The following is a 15910-nucleotide window of genomic DNA, read 5'->3' as shown; positions in this document are numbered from 1 at the left end:
AAAAGTGCTTACTTAATAAAATATAGTCATTCAATTTGATATATATATTTTGCGCATACATTCTCTTCTTCTGCATTACGATTTTAAATAATATTTAGTACACACTTTCTCTCTCTCTCTCTCTCTCTCTCTCTCTCTCTCTATATATATATATATATATATATATATATATATATATATATATGGCAACGAAATTTGACAATACAAACCTAAAAATATAGAAGTAGTAAAAATATTATAGCATATTTTTATCAATAAAAAAATGAAACTATATTTAATCTTTTTTACCGGTTATTCGTTAATGCAATTCTTCGAAGCGCAACGTGATGCGCTCGCAAATTAAATCGTAGCCGTTGATGCTACGCCTATTAACTCGCTCTGCCTTCTGTCGAGTAATGATAACGCAAAAAAATTTCAAGAGAGAAGGAAACTCTCGGCGACGCCGAGTTGTGATCGCGATCAAACACACAGATGTACATGCGAACCCAGGGGGTAGAAAAAGGAGGAGCTTAAACTATACATGTACTTGTATAGTGTGGAAACTTGGGATTTCGGCGAGATATTAATCGAACGTATAGGCAAAGTATTCAATGTATAAGCGTACGCATGTCTGAAAAGTTACCCCTTTATTGAACACTGGTTTACAAGAAACTTAAAAACGAGCGATGAACACAGAGCGAAGAAAACCGCAGTAGGAACAATATAGTAATATGTGCCTTCTTTCTTGTGTACAAAATAATTTTTCAGTCATTTATATATCCATATTCCGAAAACAGGTAACTTCTGTATGCGCTAAATGTGTGTGTGTGTGTGTGTGTGTGATATAAATTAAAGACATATATCGCAGCTTTCCAATTAAATCAAAGGGGAGAGTCCGTTGAAAGCGCGTCGATTTTAAATCATATCTCCACTAAAACAAAAATACTCACAATATATTATCATTCGATTTAACGATTACAAACGATATATTTGTGATACTCACTCGTTTACCTGCTTCGCGACCTAGAGCCCGATCGAGATTTTGACTTGGTTCGATCTTTGGAAACAGACTTGCGTTTCTTGTTACGATATTTATCTCTGGTACTGGCACTCTTGCTGCGGGATCGGCTGCGCCGTGATGAACGCGAGCGCGAACGATTACTACGGGATCTCGAACGGGAACGTGAATGCGAGCGCGATCGTGATCTTGATCGCGAGCGGGAACACCTAAAGTAAAAGCCACGATGAATAAATGTTTGAGTAAAATGACCAATGTGCGCGTATATCTTTGCCTATCCTACCATTACGAAACACTAGCATGAAACATAAAATATGGTAATTTTACTACTGTCTTTATAACTCGAGATTAGACTTTTATATAGCATGTGCTATCTCCAAAACTATTAATTGCGCGCATTCCGATTTCGCCAACATGGTAAAATCTGTTTCTGTTAAACCTTTAATATGTATATACACACATGCATCTACATATATATATATATAAAAGTCTAAAAAATATTCTTATAAATATTGAAATATCTCGATATCATACAAGTTTTTTGTTAAATAAAGATATACATTAGTGTATATATAACAAATAGTAAAATTATCCGAGCTTTAATAGATAAAAACTGTTAGTTTTACTTATCAGGATCTAGTCTTTAAAATATATCGACGAAATTTCTGCTCAATCTTTGTTGGATAACTCTCTGCCCAACCATTTCCATAAATGTATACAACTAATTTTAATCATGCAAGCTTATCCATAATAATGTAACACAAATTTCTTCATTACGCGCTTTCAAAATTCACTCTGCATCACTGTATACATTAATCCATGTGTAGAATATATACTTGACTGGTTCTACTTATGTACCATCCTGTTCCCCGGGCTGTACTTATAGTAGATAATCGTAGATTGCGATGGCTATGCCGGGAAAGGAGAGCGGACAAGCGCTTTTATGCAGATGAAATCACGAGAGGTTCGGAGATGAACGGAGATGAAAAGTGGCTAGAGATGGAAACACTGAAAGTTTGTCTCTCAGCGGTCATTAGGTATCATTACGAGGACGACGACGATGACAACGACGATGACGACGATGATGATGACAATGATGACGACGACGACGACGATGATGATCAATGATGACGACGACGACGACAACGACGACTAGGCAGAAATCACAGATAGCTGAACGAAGAACGTCGACGTGCGTAAACTCTCGATCTAGATCAGTGATGGTCAGTGGTCAGCGGTATCGTAGTAGTGCGCAGAACTAGTAGCCGTCACACATATCCGGCCCCCATGATTCTGCCGCGCTTTCTCGCTCGCAGAGATGTGCAGAGGGAAACCCAAAGTAGGTGGGGTGCTCTACGCTGTAACTACGACGCGCGATGTGTGTGTCACGAACACGTGAACCCAAGGCGAATCTCGCGCGACAATGTCGGGCGGCAACACACATTTCTCATGCGTGTGCCGCATGTTCAGCCGCAACTCCTATAAATAATGGGTAGTATTATGTTTGCCGCCTTACAAACAGTTTCTTTATGTTTGTAGGAATAATTTTTTTTCTCTTAATCATTGATCATCTGAATGACTTATAATCGCTATTGAACAAATAAGACAACCTACACAATCTTTTTGTACAACTATAATGCAACATTTACACAATAAATGCGATACTTTGACAGTCATTTGATCAAATATGTCTTATGTGTAACAATATAGACCATCTTATTGGAGATATATTAAATATAGCAGTGCTTTTATGCTTCTCCTAATTATTAAATGTCAAATAATTAATTACATGTTTTAAATACTTAATCTAAATACGATTAATGATTTATGTAAAATTATATCTTTGAAGCAATTGTAAGTTTGAACCTGTACTTTGGCTCATATAGCAAGATATAAATGTATATCTTTCTGTAATTATTCTATGATCCTTTTTCATCCAACAAGTTAAGTCCTCATAGTGCGTGTACAAAGGTAAAAACTTATGTATAAAATATAAACAATTCAATATACAATCTTTTAAACATGATATATATAAATTTAATATATGTATAATTTAAAAACTGTTTTTATATATAGAAATTATGAATAAGAAATAATTATTAACTCTATTTAATAAAAAATTTTTAGAAAACTTACCTTCTTCTACGAGAAATCCTGTGACGATGACAATCTCTAGCGTAATGGCCCCTTTCACCACATTCATAACATTTATCTTCCGGATGAAAGGGTCTTCCACTGCCTCTCCTGAAGGAGCCTCTATCTCTCAATTTCTTTCCGTTCGACAATTCTACACGAACGCGTCTTCCGCATAAAGTACGACCGTCCAGTCCTCTTACTGCATCCTCTGCATCTCTAGGATCCTCAAATTCAACAAAGGCAAATCCAGGAGGATTTCTGGCAACCCAGACATTTTGTAAAGATCCATAATAGGAAAATGCATCCTCCAATTCTTGCTTACTAGCGCTACTTCCCAAATCTCCCACATAGACTTTGCCATCGGAGGGATAACGTGACATCTAGACACACACATATATATATGTAAGATTTGAACAAAAACAGTTAAAAGCAAGATACTAATAAATAAGATGGATAAAAGCATAAGAGGAGAAAAGAGGAACTTGTGTGTATGTGTGTAAATATATTTCATATTAAATTTTTTTTTTAAGATAAGAAATATTTAAATATAGATAAGTCAATCGTTTGTAAATAAAACAATAACGTTTCGTTAATTTAAAACATTAAGCTATCGACGACATAATTCATTTGTATTTGTATACCTTGCTCATTTTGCTCGGTTCGTAGATTATTCGTAAATATAAAGAACTATGGAGCTGAAACTATACTGTATTTTTTGGAAAATATGTGATCGTTCCGTGATTAGCGCGATGGCTTCTCACCTCTTCATGTACATCATATCGATTCGAGAAACAAATTACGAATTGATTAGAGAAACCGCTTTTCATAGAACCAATTTTTCAATAGCATTTCCACCATACGATATTTACGATGATGTCCACCAATACCAAGCGATACTTCGCTACGTGTTTTAATTTGTCGGACCAATCACAGAAAAGGACTTGATTTTGATGTCATGTATAAAGTGATCTTTTTCTTTTTTTTAAAGGAATATCACACCAACGACATCTTTTAGTTACCAATGAAACACTAACGAGAAAAATTTCGTGATTATTAAACGAAATTGAAGAGTATTGATATTATCGACATTACATCCTGCATATTATCATAACAAAGATGCAATAGCGCGAAACAATCAGAAATAAAAAACTATCAGAATGTTTTCTGATAAAAAAATATTACAGAAATTATTTTACTGTTACAAAAATATCAATGAATATGATAAATAATTAAATCATTAATAATTACCGATTATAATTGAATATATGTTTGATGTTACTACGGTTGTCATAGCAATAACACAAATGGAATATTTTGACAGTAATATATATTGTGACAGTTGTTGAATGTAATATAATGTAATAATGTAATGTCGAATTGTGTGTGCTGTATTATATTACATAAATAATTTATTAAATCGATTTATATAATAATAATAATAATAATTTTATAATGTCGATTTTCGGAAGTGGCGATAAAACTGATAACATTGTTATTTTTGACGTATCGAAAAATGAAAGAAAATTGAACGACGAGTTCAAAGTACTTCAACGAAAATTGAAAGCAAAGTGGAAATTTGTAGAGTAAGTGAGACTTTGCCAAAAAAAATTCTCACAGCTGTTTACATATATTCATATTAATTTCATTACATATCAATATTTTAGAAATTTTCATTAATAGTGAAAACAAATTTATACCTAAAAATGTATATATTTCAGAAACAATGAAGTGATATCGCAAGAATTATTGGCAAATGTCAAGATTCTAATATTGCCAGGACCATTAGGTAAATTTACTGAGCTTGAAATGAATTCCATTAGAAGCTTTTTGAATTCTGGTGGTAATGTTCTTGTTACACTTGGAGAAGGTGGCGAAAATAAATCCAATACAAATATCAATTTTTTGTTAGAAGAATTCGGTATTATGGTAAATAATGGTACGTACAATCTTTAAAAAGAAAAAAAAATTATTTCATTAAAACTTCCTATATATATATATATAAATATAAACTCACAATTTTTCATTTTTCTAATTCCAGATAGCGTAGCTCGAATGAGTTACAGTCAAACAATGCATCCTAAGGAATCTCTAATATGCCAAGGCTTGTCAAACAAGTCTATATTTTTAAAGAATCATGATGAGTACATGTAAGACATAATGTTTTAATATTCCATATTTTTTACCAACTTTTTTAAATATATAATTGTTTCAGTGGTATGAAATTTTTGTATCCTTATGGTGCTACTTTAAATGTAGTCCAACCATCTGTCGTCGTTTTGTCCAGTGGATCAATTGCTATTCCAATGAACAGACCCATTTGTGCCTATCATTGTGTAAAAACAACTGGTGGCAAATTGGTTGTATTAGGTTCATCTAAACTGCTAGCAGATACTTATATAGAAAAAGAGAATAATGATGCTTTGCGTGAAATAATTTTTGATTTTTTTGAGTTGGATATCACAGGGATAGTGGATCATCACACAGATGATATAGAAGTAAGTTTATTTTAGTTATAAATTAATATAATTTAAAGAATAAAGTTTGCTATATTAAAATTTAAAAAATCTATAAAATGCAATTAACAAAATGTATTTTTATGTATGTATTTTTATGTAGTTTTGGGAATACAACTTTGTACCAGATATAACACAACAGGCAAATAATCCAAAAGTTTGCACGCAAGACTTGGATAATATCGATATTCCTCGCGAGTATACAAAGTTATTTAAGCAGCATTTTTATTCCATAAATTTGAATATGATTCCAGCTTGCATAAAAGCATATGAAGCTTTGGGGGTGAAACATGAATCACTTACATTAATCCCACCTCATTTTGAGGCACCCTTACCTCCCACACAAGCATCAGTAAGCATTGCATCTTGTGCTCAAAAAATTTATCTCTATTTCTAATATATTATCACATATAATTATTATGTATATAACTTTGAACTTATCCTGTGTAGGTATTTCCCCCGAGTTTTCAAGAATTATCGCCACCTGCTTTGGAACTCTTTGATCTAAATGAAGCTTTCAGTTCTGATTTTTTGAGACTCTCACAGCTTACTAACAAATATATGTCGACGAAAGATTTATCGAACGATAAGGAACTAGATCATTATATCAGAGAATTTGGAAGTATTATAATAAGGATAAACAATTTCAATACTGCTAAAGAAGTATTGAATTTCATTTTTCAAAAAATCTGCAGTTACAAAGCGATGCACGATTGAAATTATTATACAGAAAAATATTAGAGATTATCACTGATTTTATAAGACAATCTATTAAAAGTAAATGTTTATCGGAAGAAATTATTGCGTTTTATTTAAATTTTCTACTGTTCCATTTTTTTTTTATCTAGCGACATTTATCGACATAGAAAATTTTATCAACACAGTATCGATACATAGAAAATTTGAATCAATTATCAAATATAATTTGATATAATATTTGTAGCAATTATCAGTTGATGACAATTTGTGACAATGTGCCGATATATATATATACCAACATATTCTATATATATTTATATCATTTTTTTTCCTTAGGTTTATAAATTGTACAGCGATCATTTATGAAAATTGAGAGATAAGTTGTAAGATCAATTAATTAGATAGTAAATTTAGATAAATTTAGATAGTAATTTTCACTATATGTAAATAATAAAAGAAAATAAAGTTGAAATTTTTAAAATATCATTTTTTGAAGTTTTTAAAATAAAATTATTTAGAAATCAGAATAGCGCGCGCTAGAAAAAATCTTGAAAAGTATACATTAATTCATCGGATATCGCAATACGTGTAAAATAGAGATATTCTCGTTACGTAATGCATTGAACACTATATGCATATATTAATATCGCTTTCGCTGTTCTACTACATTTAGCATCACACACATGCGCGCGCGCAATTATTTTTGTTATTAATATATATATATATATACACAGGTATTTTATTATCATATATATACATATCGGGTATTGGACGCAATCGCTTCCGCTGTTACGCTATATTTTGTACATGCGCACACAGTCATTTTTATTATTATACAATAATACCACTGGCATTTTATTACGTATATATATACATATATATATCGGACGCAATCAGATGCATGTGATTTTTCCAGATCAAATCAGCTGTTTTGCGACGTTGTCAATTCTTACATCACCAATAATTTCTCTGCCACAATAATCATGCTGTGTGATAACATAGTATAAATATATCTCATTAAATAATTCTATCATTAAAAGATAAGCATTCCGTAACTGAATGGTTCGTCAAAGATGCCAAATGATGTATTTCGAAAACGTAAAGTGAGAATTTTTACTATCTATATATATAACTTTTGCGCAACGATATAATTGTTTAAATGAATCGTTACCCTCTTACATTAAAATTCTTGCAACAATTTTTATAAACTTTACAGTTATACATTGCAGATCGGAGTTATACGATGTAATCTGTGTAAAATATTTCGATGTTACATATAATACGAGAGAATAATACCTTTATAAGTGCAAAAATTAAATTGCAATGCAAATATTCTTTCATTTAAAAGGAGAATCATGGAGTCACATGAAATTAATAATGTAACTAATAATGTAGCTTTAAATGCTCATGCAGTGTTAAGATCATGTGTTTCAACAACTAATGAAGGTAGATATAAATCACCGGTAGACTGCTAGATTGCACCAAAATTAGGTACCGGATGCTACACTTTTATTTTGAAGTATTTCAATGATTTCTGCATCTAGTGGCACTAGCACAATTTTTTTGTTGCTATGTTTGAACTATATTAATAGAGTAAATTGGATATATCAGATTACACAGGAGCTTGACACACTGAATCGATTAATAATCGCACAAAAATGGGTCAAACTGTATCATAATTATGATACAAAAAATTGTGGATGATAGTAATAATAGAACTTTGAATTTAGCTGAAAGATTACGAAATCTCCAAGAAGAAAAGCACTCGAAATTAACGATTGGAGCATTCTTCGAATTTATGAGAACTGCGTACCAAGTTAACGACAGTTGTGAAGGTTTGGCTACAATACTGAGTGCTAATAGTGAAATTGATTGGCAAGAATTAACAAAGATTAGTTTAGATTTAAAAACACATGAAGATAATAAAGTAACCAATGACAATTGTAATCTCAATATTCAAGAACAACAATACAAACACAATGATTCTGTACAGAAGTTATTGCTACAAACAACAAGTAGTAAAGAAGCAAGTTCGTCTATATCAAATAGTACGATAAGCTCACAATCTTCTACAATCTCCTGTAATACCATTTATGAGGCATGCAATAAGGATGATTTTACACAGGAATCTAATAATGCAGAAAGTATTTCTAGATGTTTAGAAACAGGAGATAATATCAGAGAAGTAAATCAGTTGTTAAAAAGTTGTCAAACCTTCAATGAAAAGAGGAAAGTTTTACAATTTAAGGAGCATTCAGAAGAAAGTGAACATGGCTTAGCGAAAGTCATGAAGGAAAGTCTAAGAGATATTTTGCACGAAGGATTATTGGACTCTGTTTTACCATACATGCTACCAAAATCGTCCCTATCGCAGCCTGTTATTAAAAAATCTACTGTTGTCACAGATGTTAAAAAAAACTCTTCATTGGGTAATGTAATTGAGAATAAAGCAACAATCACAATTCATAAAGAACGAGAGAAGGAGAAAAATAAGATAAATAAGAAATCATTGGAGTAAGTGTGTTTTGAGTGACAATATATAATAAATATATACAAAATATATACAAATTGAACAAAAAAATACACCGTACAGTAACATTTTTTTGCATAAATGTTTTATGTGTATATTATCGTTTATGATAATATTATCATTATATTTATCATATTGTATATCTTAGGAACGACGTGGAAATTCATGTATGCGATGAAGATAAGAATATCAAAAAAAACTTTCGATGTCCACAAAAACTTCTTATACAAAAAATGTGTTATTTTGCTGACGTCACAGCAGGGCAGAAACTTGATGAGATAGACATATCAGTACATTGTGATGTCGTTATTTTTGACTGGTTAATGAGATGGGTAAAAAAGGACATCATAAAAAAGTCTGAATGGCCACTTCTAGAGGCGAGTAATGTCATTCCGATTATGGTATCTGCCTGCTTTCTGCAAATGGAGCCACTTTTGGAAAATTGTCTTCAATATTGCCACGACAACATGTCAGATATTTTAAAGACGTCGACAATCCTGTCATGTCTAGATGATAATCTTCTTACAAGGCATGTATTTCATTATTTTCGTCGTAATTTTAATTATAGTTTTGATTATATTCTGACCATATGGCAAACAATAATAAGTAGCTATTAAAATCTTTTCTTTCCCACTATTTTATTGACATTTACGATTATTAACAGATTGGCTGAATTATTTACAAATGAGGATGTTGAAATGTTAAAAGACAAAAAAGATAAAATTCAGAGTCGTTTGTTCTGCAAATTGATCGTGTCACTAGTAGAAACTTCTCCGGATAATAAAAAAGGGCATTACAGTTCATTGGCTATGCTATTTAAATGTGGAAAATGCAGTAGGAATGTTATACAATCGATTTCCGATTTTGTGCCTTGCGTTCCAAGCGCAATAAAAATTGATAACAAGGGAACTATACGCAGCAAACATGTAAGGTACATATGACATATACAGTACTTTACAATATAAATATTATTACAAAAATGGAAAAATGGAAAATATCTCATTATTTTAGAGATCTGACTTGGACATTGAATGATTACATCATTACCTTACGATCAGAGTTACGCTCCTGGCGCAAAGTTTATTGGAGATTGTGGGGAGATTGCCATTTCTTGTTTTGCCAGCAGTGTAATTTGTACTTCTCAATACATCAGATCGACTGGTGCTGTTATCACCCAGAATCTGCACAATTCTTCGTGAATGAGCAACAGAGGCCTACGCCTTTTCCTCTAGGAAGATATCCGTGCTGCAGTCAACGTGCCTATAGATTCGAAGTTTTATCTAGTCAAGGCGGATGTAGGTACAAAGTTGGTATCAATATATTATATATTTTATAAATTTAAAAAAAAAATTTCTTTTATATATTAAATATTATTATTAATTATATAGGATCGCGTAATGTATATATACAAATATAGCTTACATAAGATTCTTATTTTTATATGCTTTTATATATTTGTTTTAGGAACATGTACCAGATATAAAGAGCGAGAAAGAATTAAATATTTTAAATATTTTGACAGCGAATAGAGAAGTAATAACTATCGAACCGCCCCAGCTCTTTTTCCCGGAAAAGATTATACGATTGGTGACACGCGATCCGTCTCTTCGTCCAAGCAAATTAGTATGCAAGGATATAATGTGGTGGAATGGCATAGAACTCGTGCCACCGAGACCGAAACTTGGTTTGCTCGGTAAATTGTTTTCGAAAGAATTCTGTCTTCTTTTATCTCTTATAAATTATTATAATACATACGCAAATTTTATTTCTTTCAAAAACAGGAAAAATTTGGGGAAGTTCGGGATTCCGCCGATTATTTGAAACGCAAGATTCGCAGAAGTCTTTACAGAAACTTCGTCGACAGATTTCCACAACTACAACCGATGTTTTGTCTTCCGCTTCTTCGTTTACGGACGAGGACGACGAAGACGACGACGGAACTGTATACGAAGATAGCAGTATAGACGACGAATCGTATTATAGCGAAGAATTCAACACATTATGCACCTTAAAACCAATGAATAAAACGATACATAATCAGAAGTAAGAAATCGTATTGATAATATTTTTATAACGCAAAATCACTTTATGATCTTTTAGAAACAACAATAGATGTTGGAGCGGCAATTTAAACGTAAGACATAATCAAGATAATCAGAGAGATTTTGAGGAAAGAGCTGCAGCGCAAATGATAATTCTTCTGACAAAGAGAACGATGACAGAGAATTTGCTGTCAAAATCTTACAGCAAGCAACAACACAATTATAAAACTAAGCAACCTATTGGTATGTTTTTCATGTACATAATTATATATTCAGTAAAAATGAAATAATATCACAGAAATAATACTTGATATCTGAAAAATAGGTGGAACATATATAAAACTAGAAGCTGAATTCCGCGAACAGTTAACTCAATCTTATAAATATAAGAACCCTTTAATAGGGAAGACTCGCATGAAATCAAACAAGTCTTGATTTATATATGCACAAGATTAAATAATTCATCTGATATATCTGGAATATGTTGAAAAAATTATTTTGTTGTGATTGAACGTAAAGAGAAGGAAAAGACACTGCCACAATATTATAAATGCCATTGTTTAATAAATATATTTAATTTAAATACATTAGAAAATTGAATAGTTTTTATAAAAAAATAAATATGCATCTTTATCATTTGTCATTATTAAAGATCCATTGTAAAATTTTATTACTGCAAAAATATATTCAATACTGTATTTATGGAATAAACATTTGCTTATCTAACAATCTAATTTGTAATTATATTGTATATGTTCTTGATTTATTCCTGAATCTTATGTAAGGGTTGTTTATTAATTCATATCACTTCTATCTAATAATTTGTTCAACTGTAGTTCTGTAAACACTACAAAAAGAAATTGATTTATTAATCTTGGTATAACTCTTTACATACATATTACTTGAACAATGTGTATATTATGTGGTGAAAAGAACACTTACCTTCATTTTCAGAAGTAATAACTTTATATTCCTTAGATTCCATTAGTTGTTTCAGTTTTAATAAAACATCTTTATTAAAAATATTTATGCCACGCCATTCTTTTGAAATAACTATTTTTTCTAAAACACGTTTAGCCTCGGAACGTTTGAGAATCGTTTCATCAACTGTTCCCTTAGTGCACAGCCTATAGACAACCACAGGTTTCGTTTGCCCTATTCTATGACATCGTGCCATAGCTTGTATATCCGCTTGGGGATTCTGTAAGCGTTTAAAATTTGCGAGCGCGAATCAAATATAAATATGGACATGGAAAAAAAAAAAAAAAAAAAAGAATAACAGCGAGATTATTAACTCACCCAGTCACTGTCGTATATAATAACAGTATCGGCACTCGCCAAATTTAATCCAACTCCACCAGCTCGAGTAGATATAAGAAACATAAACATATTTGGATCATTGTTGAAAGTTTGAATATTTTCTTTTCTCTCTTCGATTTTAATTTTACCATCTAATCTTACATAATTATAATTTCGTAATGAAAGATAATCTTCAATCATATCCAAAATCATGGTCATTGTCGAAAACAACAGAACTTTATGACCCCGCGCTTTAAGTTTCGCCAGCATAGCGTCTAACACTAAAAGCTTGCCGGAGGATCTGATCAAATCATCGTCGATTTTCGGCAAACCAATTGAATCCAATGGGCAGTGAACCAAATATGGATGATTTACAATCTTCTTATACATCGATACTAAAATATGTACATATAACAATATATAATATATATATATATATTTTTTTTTATATATTGTTATATATACGTTATATATATATAACATAAATTAAAATAATGAAATAAATGATGTATAAAAATATGAATGAAACATATTATAATGATAACTTACTTCTATTTTGAAATTGAATACGAACAAGAAAATCCCTGTTACGCTCTGTAACATCAGTATACTGTTTCCATATTGACAATTTTTTTTGGTCCATAGGTTTCATTGCTTTCCACTCATCTGTATTAGAGCTAGTATCAAGGTCTTGTAACGAAGTACTTGGTGACATTTCATTTTCGAAATTATCATTGGCAGATCCGTATTTACTTCTCAAGAAAGCCCGTCTTTTCGATTTTTTACCATCTGAAGTCTGTATAATCGGATCCGATTTCTCAATTTTGCTCAATGTTTCTAAATCATAATTTAATACTGCTTTGTAAAGATCGTGTTGTAATTCCGTGAGCGGTGCATAGACTACTACTTCCTTCTTAGGAGGAATATCCAAATGAACCTCAGCTTTTATTCGTCTTAACATAAACGGATTCAAAATTTGGCGCAACGATGATAATACATGTTTCTCTTCTTCTTGCTTCAAAAATTTTTCGGCGCCTTCCTGCTCGAGTTCTTTAACATCGAACCATGATTCAAATACAGCTAAATCATCAAAGATTTCCGGTAACAAAAAGTTTAAAAGGGACCATAGTTCAGATAAATTATTTTGAAGTGGAGTTCCAGTCAGTATTAGTCTATTCATAGATTGCATCGTTTTCAAGGTCCTAAAAAAATTCATTTATCTTAATTTTAAAATAAAAAAATAAAATATTTGTAATTAAAACTATTATTCTGAATTTGTATATTAATTTTAGAAATAACTTATAAATGTTGATATTTGTAATTAATTAAGCAATCAACATACTTGATTAGCATACAGTTATAATTTTTGATTCTCTGTCCTTCATCTATTATGATATATCTCCATTTTTGAGACTGAAGAAATCTACTTTCCTGTAATGGCACTTCGTAGGTAGTAATTACAACAGGTTGTGTTTTATAACCATTTGTAACATGGTGTTTATCTTTAATTTTTATACGAATAGCTTCTCTTTCAGTTCGTGTACCATAGAATAACACAATTGGTATGTCAGGAGCGAATCTCTTAAATTCCAACAGCCAATTCGGTATAGTGGAGAGGGGTGCAATTATCAAGTAAGGTCCTGTTTGTTTCTTCTCTATAAGATGACATATCAAAGCTATCACTTGTATTGTTTTTCCAAGCCCCATTTCATCAGCTAGAATCCCATTCAAGGCATTCTCATAAAGCACCTTTAACCATTCCAAACCCACTTGCTGATAATCATATAATTCGCCACAAAAATATTTTGGTAAAATAGCAGTGTTTTGTATAGTAGATGGTTCTGTTTCAATATCTGAATCTGCAGATAGCAGTTCTGCTTTTATATCTTCTTGACTTAGATTTGTTTGCTTCTTTTTAGCCTGCATTTGTTTCCTGATCTGTATATAATTTGATCAAATTATAAATCCTCTTATACTTAAATAATATTACAAATTGTGATAAAAATTAGAATTTTTTTTCATTACTTACTGGAGATATATATTCTTGTATATTATAGTTTTCTACATCGAGCCTGTTTGTTTTCTTATTCGATGGTGGTACATTTTCATTATTAATAATAGGTTTCCCTTTCTTCTTAACATCCTTTCCTTTTTTAATTTTATTTACTAGAAAAGAAGAATAAAATTTACTTTTGTTCAACAAGTTCATCAATCGCTTGTATCTTTGTTCATGTATTTCACGATTATATTCTTCTTCCATAAGTTGTTTTCTTTCAACTTCAATCTCATTGTAGTGTCTTTTTCTTCCTTTTGCCTTTTCTTCTTCTAATGGTGTATTATTAAACTTGACATTATTGATGATTGATGTATCTTATATAAGAGAAAATAAAAATATCCAATTATATTTTAAAATAAAATATACATATACAATGTTTTCTATTTATAAAATAATTGTTTGCAATCATTGTTAGCTAGGAACTATTCCAGCAAAATAAAAGTATATAAAAATGAGAGCAAAATAGAAAAAAATTTTATAAATTATTTTGATTAATAAAACTAGATAAAATTCGCGATTCTTGTTCGTTTAACAAATCGAAATTCAATAATAAGTGGCAATTCTGCTCTAATCAGAGCGAGAAATGATTTTATAATTGAGAAACACTATATTAACATATTTCAGCAAAAAAAAAGCAATGTAGATTTCTTGCTAAAAGCACGTATGTCTCAACAGTTTTAAGCAAAAGTTATTTAAAAAAATGCTATATATTTATGAATATATCACACATAATGTTCGCATTTTCTATATCGATAAATAAAATAAATTTACCTGCGAAGGAAGTTGAAGAACATCCAGGATCAATCATATTCAAATTATCGTCAACAGAAAGATCGACTTCCATTATTGTAATGATATAAGATAATTAAAGATCAGTTTCTCCTTCAAAGTAAAACAAAACTTTGTTCGAAATGTTAAGAACGGTTAACAAGAACAGCGGTTGCATGCGTGATTGAAAGCATGAGCGGATTGTATAAATACAAAAGACAGTTGTACGATAAATTGCCGCCAATAATATATAAGAAAAAAATGGATGCTTAGACTGCGGTCGAGAAGACGCTAGAGATGCTTCGAAGCATTGCATTAACCAATCAGAATAAAGAAATCTTTATTCCTTTTGTCCTGATTGGTCAATCAAACGCTTCGAAGCTTAGTTTTTTACTGTTTTCATATTGATTTGCAATTGTTTCTACCATAGATTTATTACTTAGGCTGCGGTCGAGAAAACGCTAGAAATGCTTCGAAGTATTGCATTGACCAATCAGAATAAAGAAATATTTACTCTTTTTGTCCTGATTGGTCAATCAAACGCTTCGAAGCATTTGTAACGACCATCTTCCCGATCATAGCCTTATGCGGCGTCTACAATAGAGATTTTAAGCCCTAAGCCTTAAGAAATTGACAAATCACAGTCAAGTATGAGAAGAATATTCGACTGTAATTAGTCAATTTCCTAAGACTTAGGGCTTAAAATCTCTATTGTAGACGCCGCTTTATAGTTGCGGTCGGGAAGACGCTACCATTGAACTATATACCATACTGGAAGTTCCAATATGTTGCAGTCATCCAGTCTGGAACGCGATGGCTATACCCCCACCACTACTACCGCGGCCACTAAAGGATAGCTGCAGCTTTTCA

The 15910-nt window shown here is 31.3% G+C and overlaps 4 protein-coding genes across 6 annotated transcripts; 2 read left to right on the top strand and 2 right to left on the bottom strand.

Annotated features, from left to right (window-relative positions):
- Positions 1-279: 279 nt before the first annotated feature.
- On the bottom strand, positions 280-4063 carry LOC138934808 (serine/arginine-rich splicing factor 7). Of its 3 annotated transcripts, none has more exons than XM_070298896.1 (4): positions 3775-4055; positions 3134-3513; positions 983-1206; positions 280-910 (listed from the first exon to the last, which is right to left on the bottom strand). In XM_070298896.1, the coding sequence occupies exons 1-3, from the start codon at positions 3781-3783 to the stop codon at positions 987-989; spliced, it is 609 nt and encodes a 202-aa protein (XP_070154997.1). In that variant the 5' UTR covers positions 3784-4055; the 3' UTR covers positions 280-910; positions 983-986. The 3 variants fall into 3 exon arrangements, 2 of the variants coding, with proteins under 2 accessions (XP_070154997.1, XP_070154998.1); XR_011447185.1 differs by lacking the exon at positions 280-910 and adding an exon at positions 1839-2476 and having other exon boundaries at positions 1117-1206; positions 3775-4063; XM_070298897.1 differs by lacking the exon at positions 280-910 and having other exon boundaries at positions 1116-2476; positions 3775-4063.
- A 326-nt stretch (positions 4064-4389) lies between these two features.
- Positions 4390-6735, top strand: Ift52 (intraflagellar transport 52). Its single transcript, XM_070298702.1, has 6 exons — positions 4390-4716; positions 4852-5069; positions 5172-5280; positions 5346-5628; positions 5750-5998; positions 6097-6735. The coding sequence occupies exons 1-6, from the start codon at positions 4586-4588 to the stop codon at positions 6361-6363; spliced, it is 1257 nt and encodes a 418-aa protein (XP_070154803.1). The 5' UTR covers positions 4390-4585; the 3' UTR covers positions 6364-6735.
- Positions 6736-7263: 528 nt separating this feature from the next.
- On the top strand, positions 7264-11618 carry LOC138935014 (SANT and BTB domain regulator of class switch recombination). The gene is made up of 10 exons (XM_070299246.1): positions 7264-7448; positions 7562-7791; positions 8076-8859; positions 9024-9404; positions 9540-9806; positions 9887-10181; positions 10340-10568; positions 10657-10918; positions 10976-11160; positions 11243-11618. The coding sequence occupies exons 2-10, from the start codon at positions 7701-7703 to the stop codon at positions 11350-11352; spliced, it is 2604 nt and encodes an 867-aa protein (XP_070155347.1). The 5' UTR covers positions 7264-7448; positions 7562-7700; the 3' UTR covers positions 11353-11618.
- A 61-nt stretch (positions 11619-11679) lies between these two features.
- Positions 11680-15263, bottom strand: LOC138935015 (lymphoid-specific helicase). The gene is made up of 7 exons (XM_070299248.1): positions 15044-15263; positions 14246-14586; positions 13559-14154; positions 12766-13418; positions 12217-12611; positions 11860-12118; positions 11680-11764 (listed from the first exon to the last, which is right to left on the bottom strand). Exons 1-7 carry the CDS (start codon positions 15114-15116, stop codon positions 11712-11714), a joined length of 2370 nt encoding a protein of 789 aa, XP_070155349.1. The 5' UTR covers positions 15117-15263; the 3' UTR covers positions 11680-11711.
- Positions 15264-15910: the final 647 nt, after the last annotated feature.

This window comes from Polyergus mexicanus, unplaced genomic scaffold (genome assembly GCF_030449975.1).
Source record: "Polyergus mexicanus isolate NDT 795.1 unplaced genomic scaffold, iyPolMexi1.0 SCAF_7, whole genome shotgun sequence".
In the NCBI taxonomy this organism is placed as follows: domain Eukaryota; kingdom Metazoa; phylum Arthropoda; class Insecta; order Hymenoptera; family Formicidae; genus Polyergus; species Polyergus mexicanus.
Note: the sequence above shows the minus strand (reverse complement) of the source record. Positions and strands in the feature narration are given on the sequence as shown.

Coding starts and splice junctions, on each gene's coding strand:
- LOC138935015 (XM_070299248.1), bottom strand. CDS start 15,116: ATGGAAGTCGATCTTTCTGTTGACGATAATTTGAATATGATTGATCCT. Junction 14,155..14,245: donor TACAAGAATATATATCTCCA/GTAAGTAATGAA, acceptor AATTATATACAG/ATCAGGAAACAAATGCAGGC. Junction 12,119..12,216: donor TTATATACGACAGTGACTGG/GTGAGTTAATAA, acceptor AAACGCTTACAG/AATCCCCAAGCGGATATACA.
- Ift52 (XM_070298702.1), top strand. CDS start 4,586: ATGTCGATTTTCGGAAGTGGCGATAAAACTGATAACATTGTTATTTTT. Junction 4,717..4,851: donor GCAAAGTGGAAATTTGTAGA/GTAAGTGAGACT, acceptor TATATATTTCAG/AAACAATGAAGTGATATCGC. Junction 5,629..5,749: donor ATCACACAGATGATATAGAA/GTAAGTTTATTT, acceptor ATTTTTATGTAG/TTTTGGGAATACAACTTTGT.
- LOC138935014 (XM_070299246.1), top strand. CDS start 7,701: ATGGAGTCACATGAAATTAATAATGTAACTAATAATGTAGCTTTAAAT. Junction 8,860..9,023: donor ATAAATAAGAAATCATTGGA/GTAAGTGTGTTT, acceptor TGTATATCTTAG/GAACGACGTGGAAATTCATG. Junction 10,182..10,339: donor AAGGCGGATGTAGGTACAAA/GTTGGTATCAAT, acceptor TATTTGTTTTAG/GAACATGTACCAGATATAAA.
- LOC138934808 (XM_070298896.1), bottom strand. Junction 1,207..3,133: donor AGGATTTCTCGTAGAAGAAG/GTAAGTTTTCTA, acceptor CTTTTACTTTAG/GTGTTCCCGCTCGCGATCAA.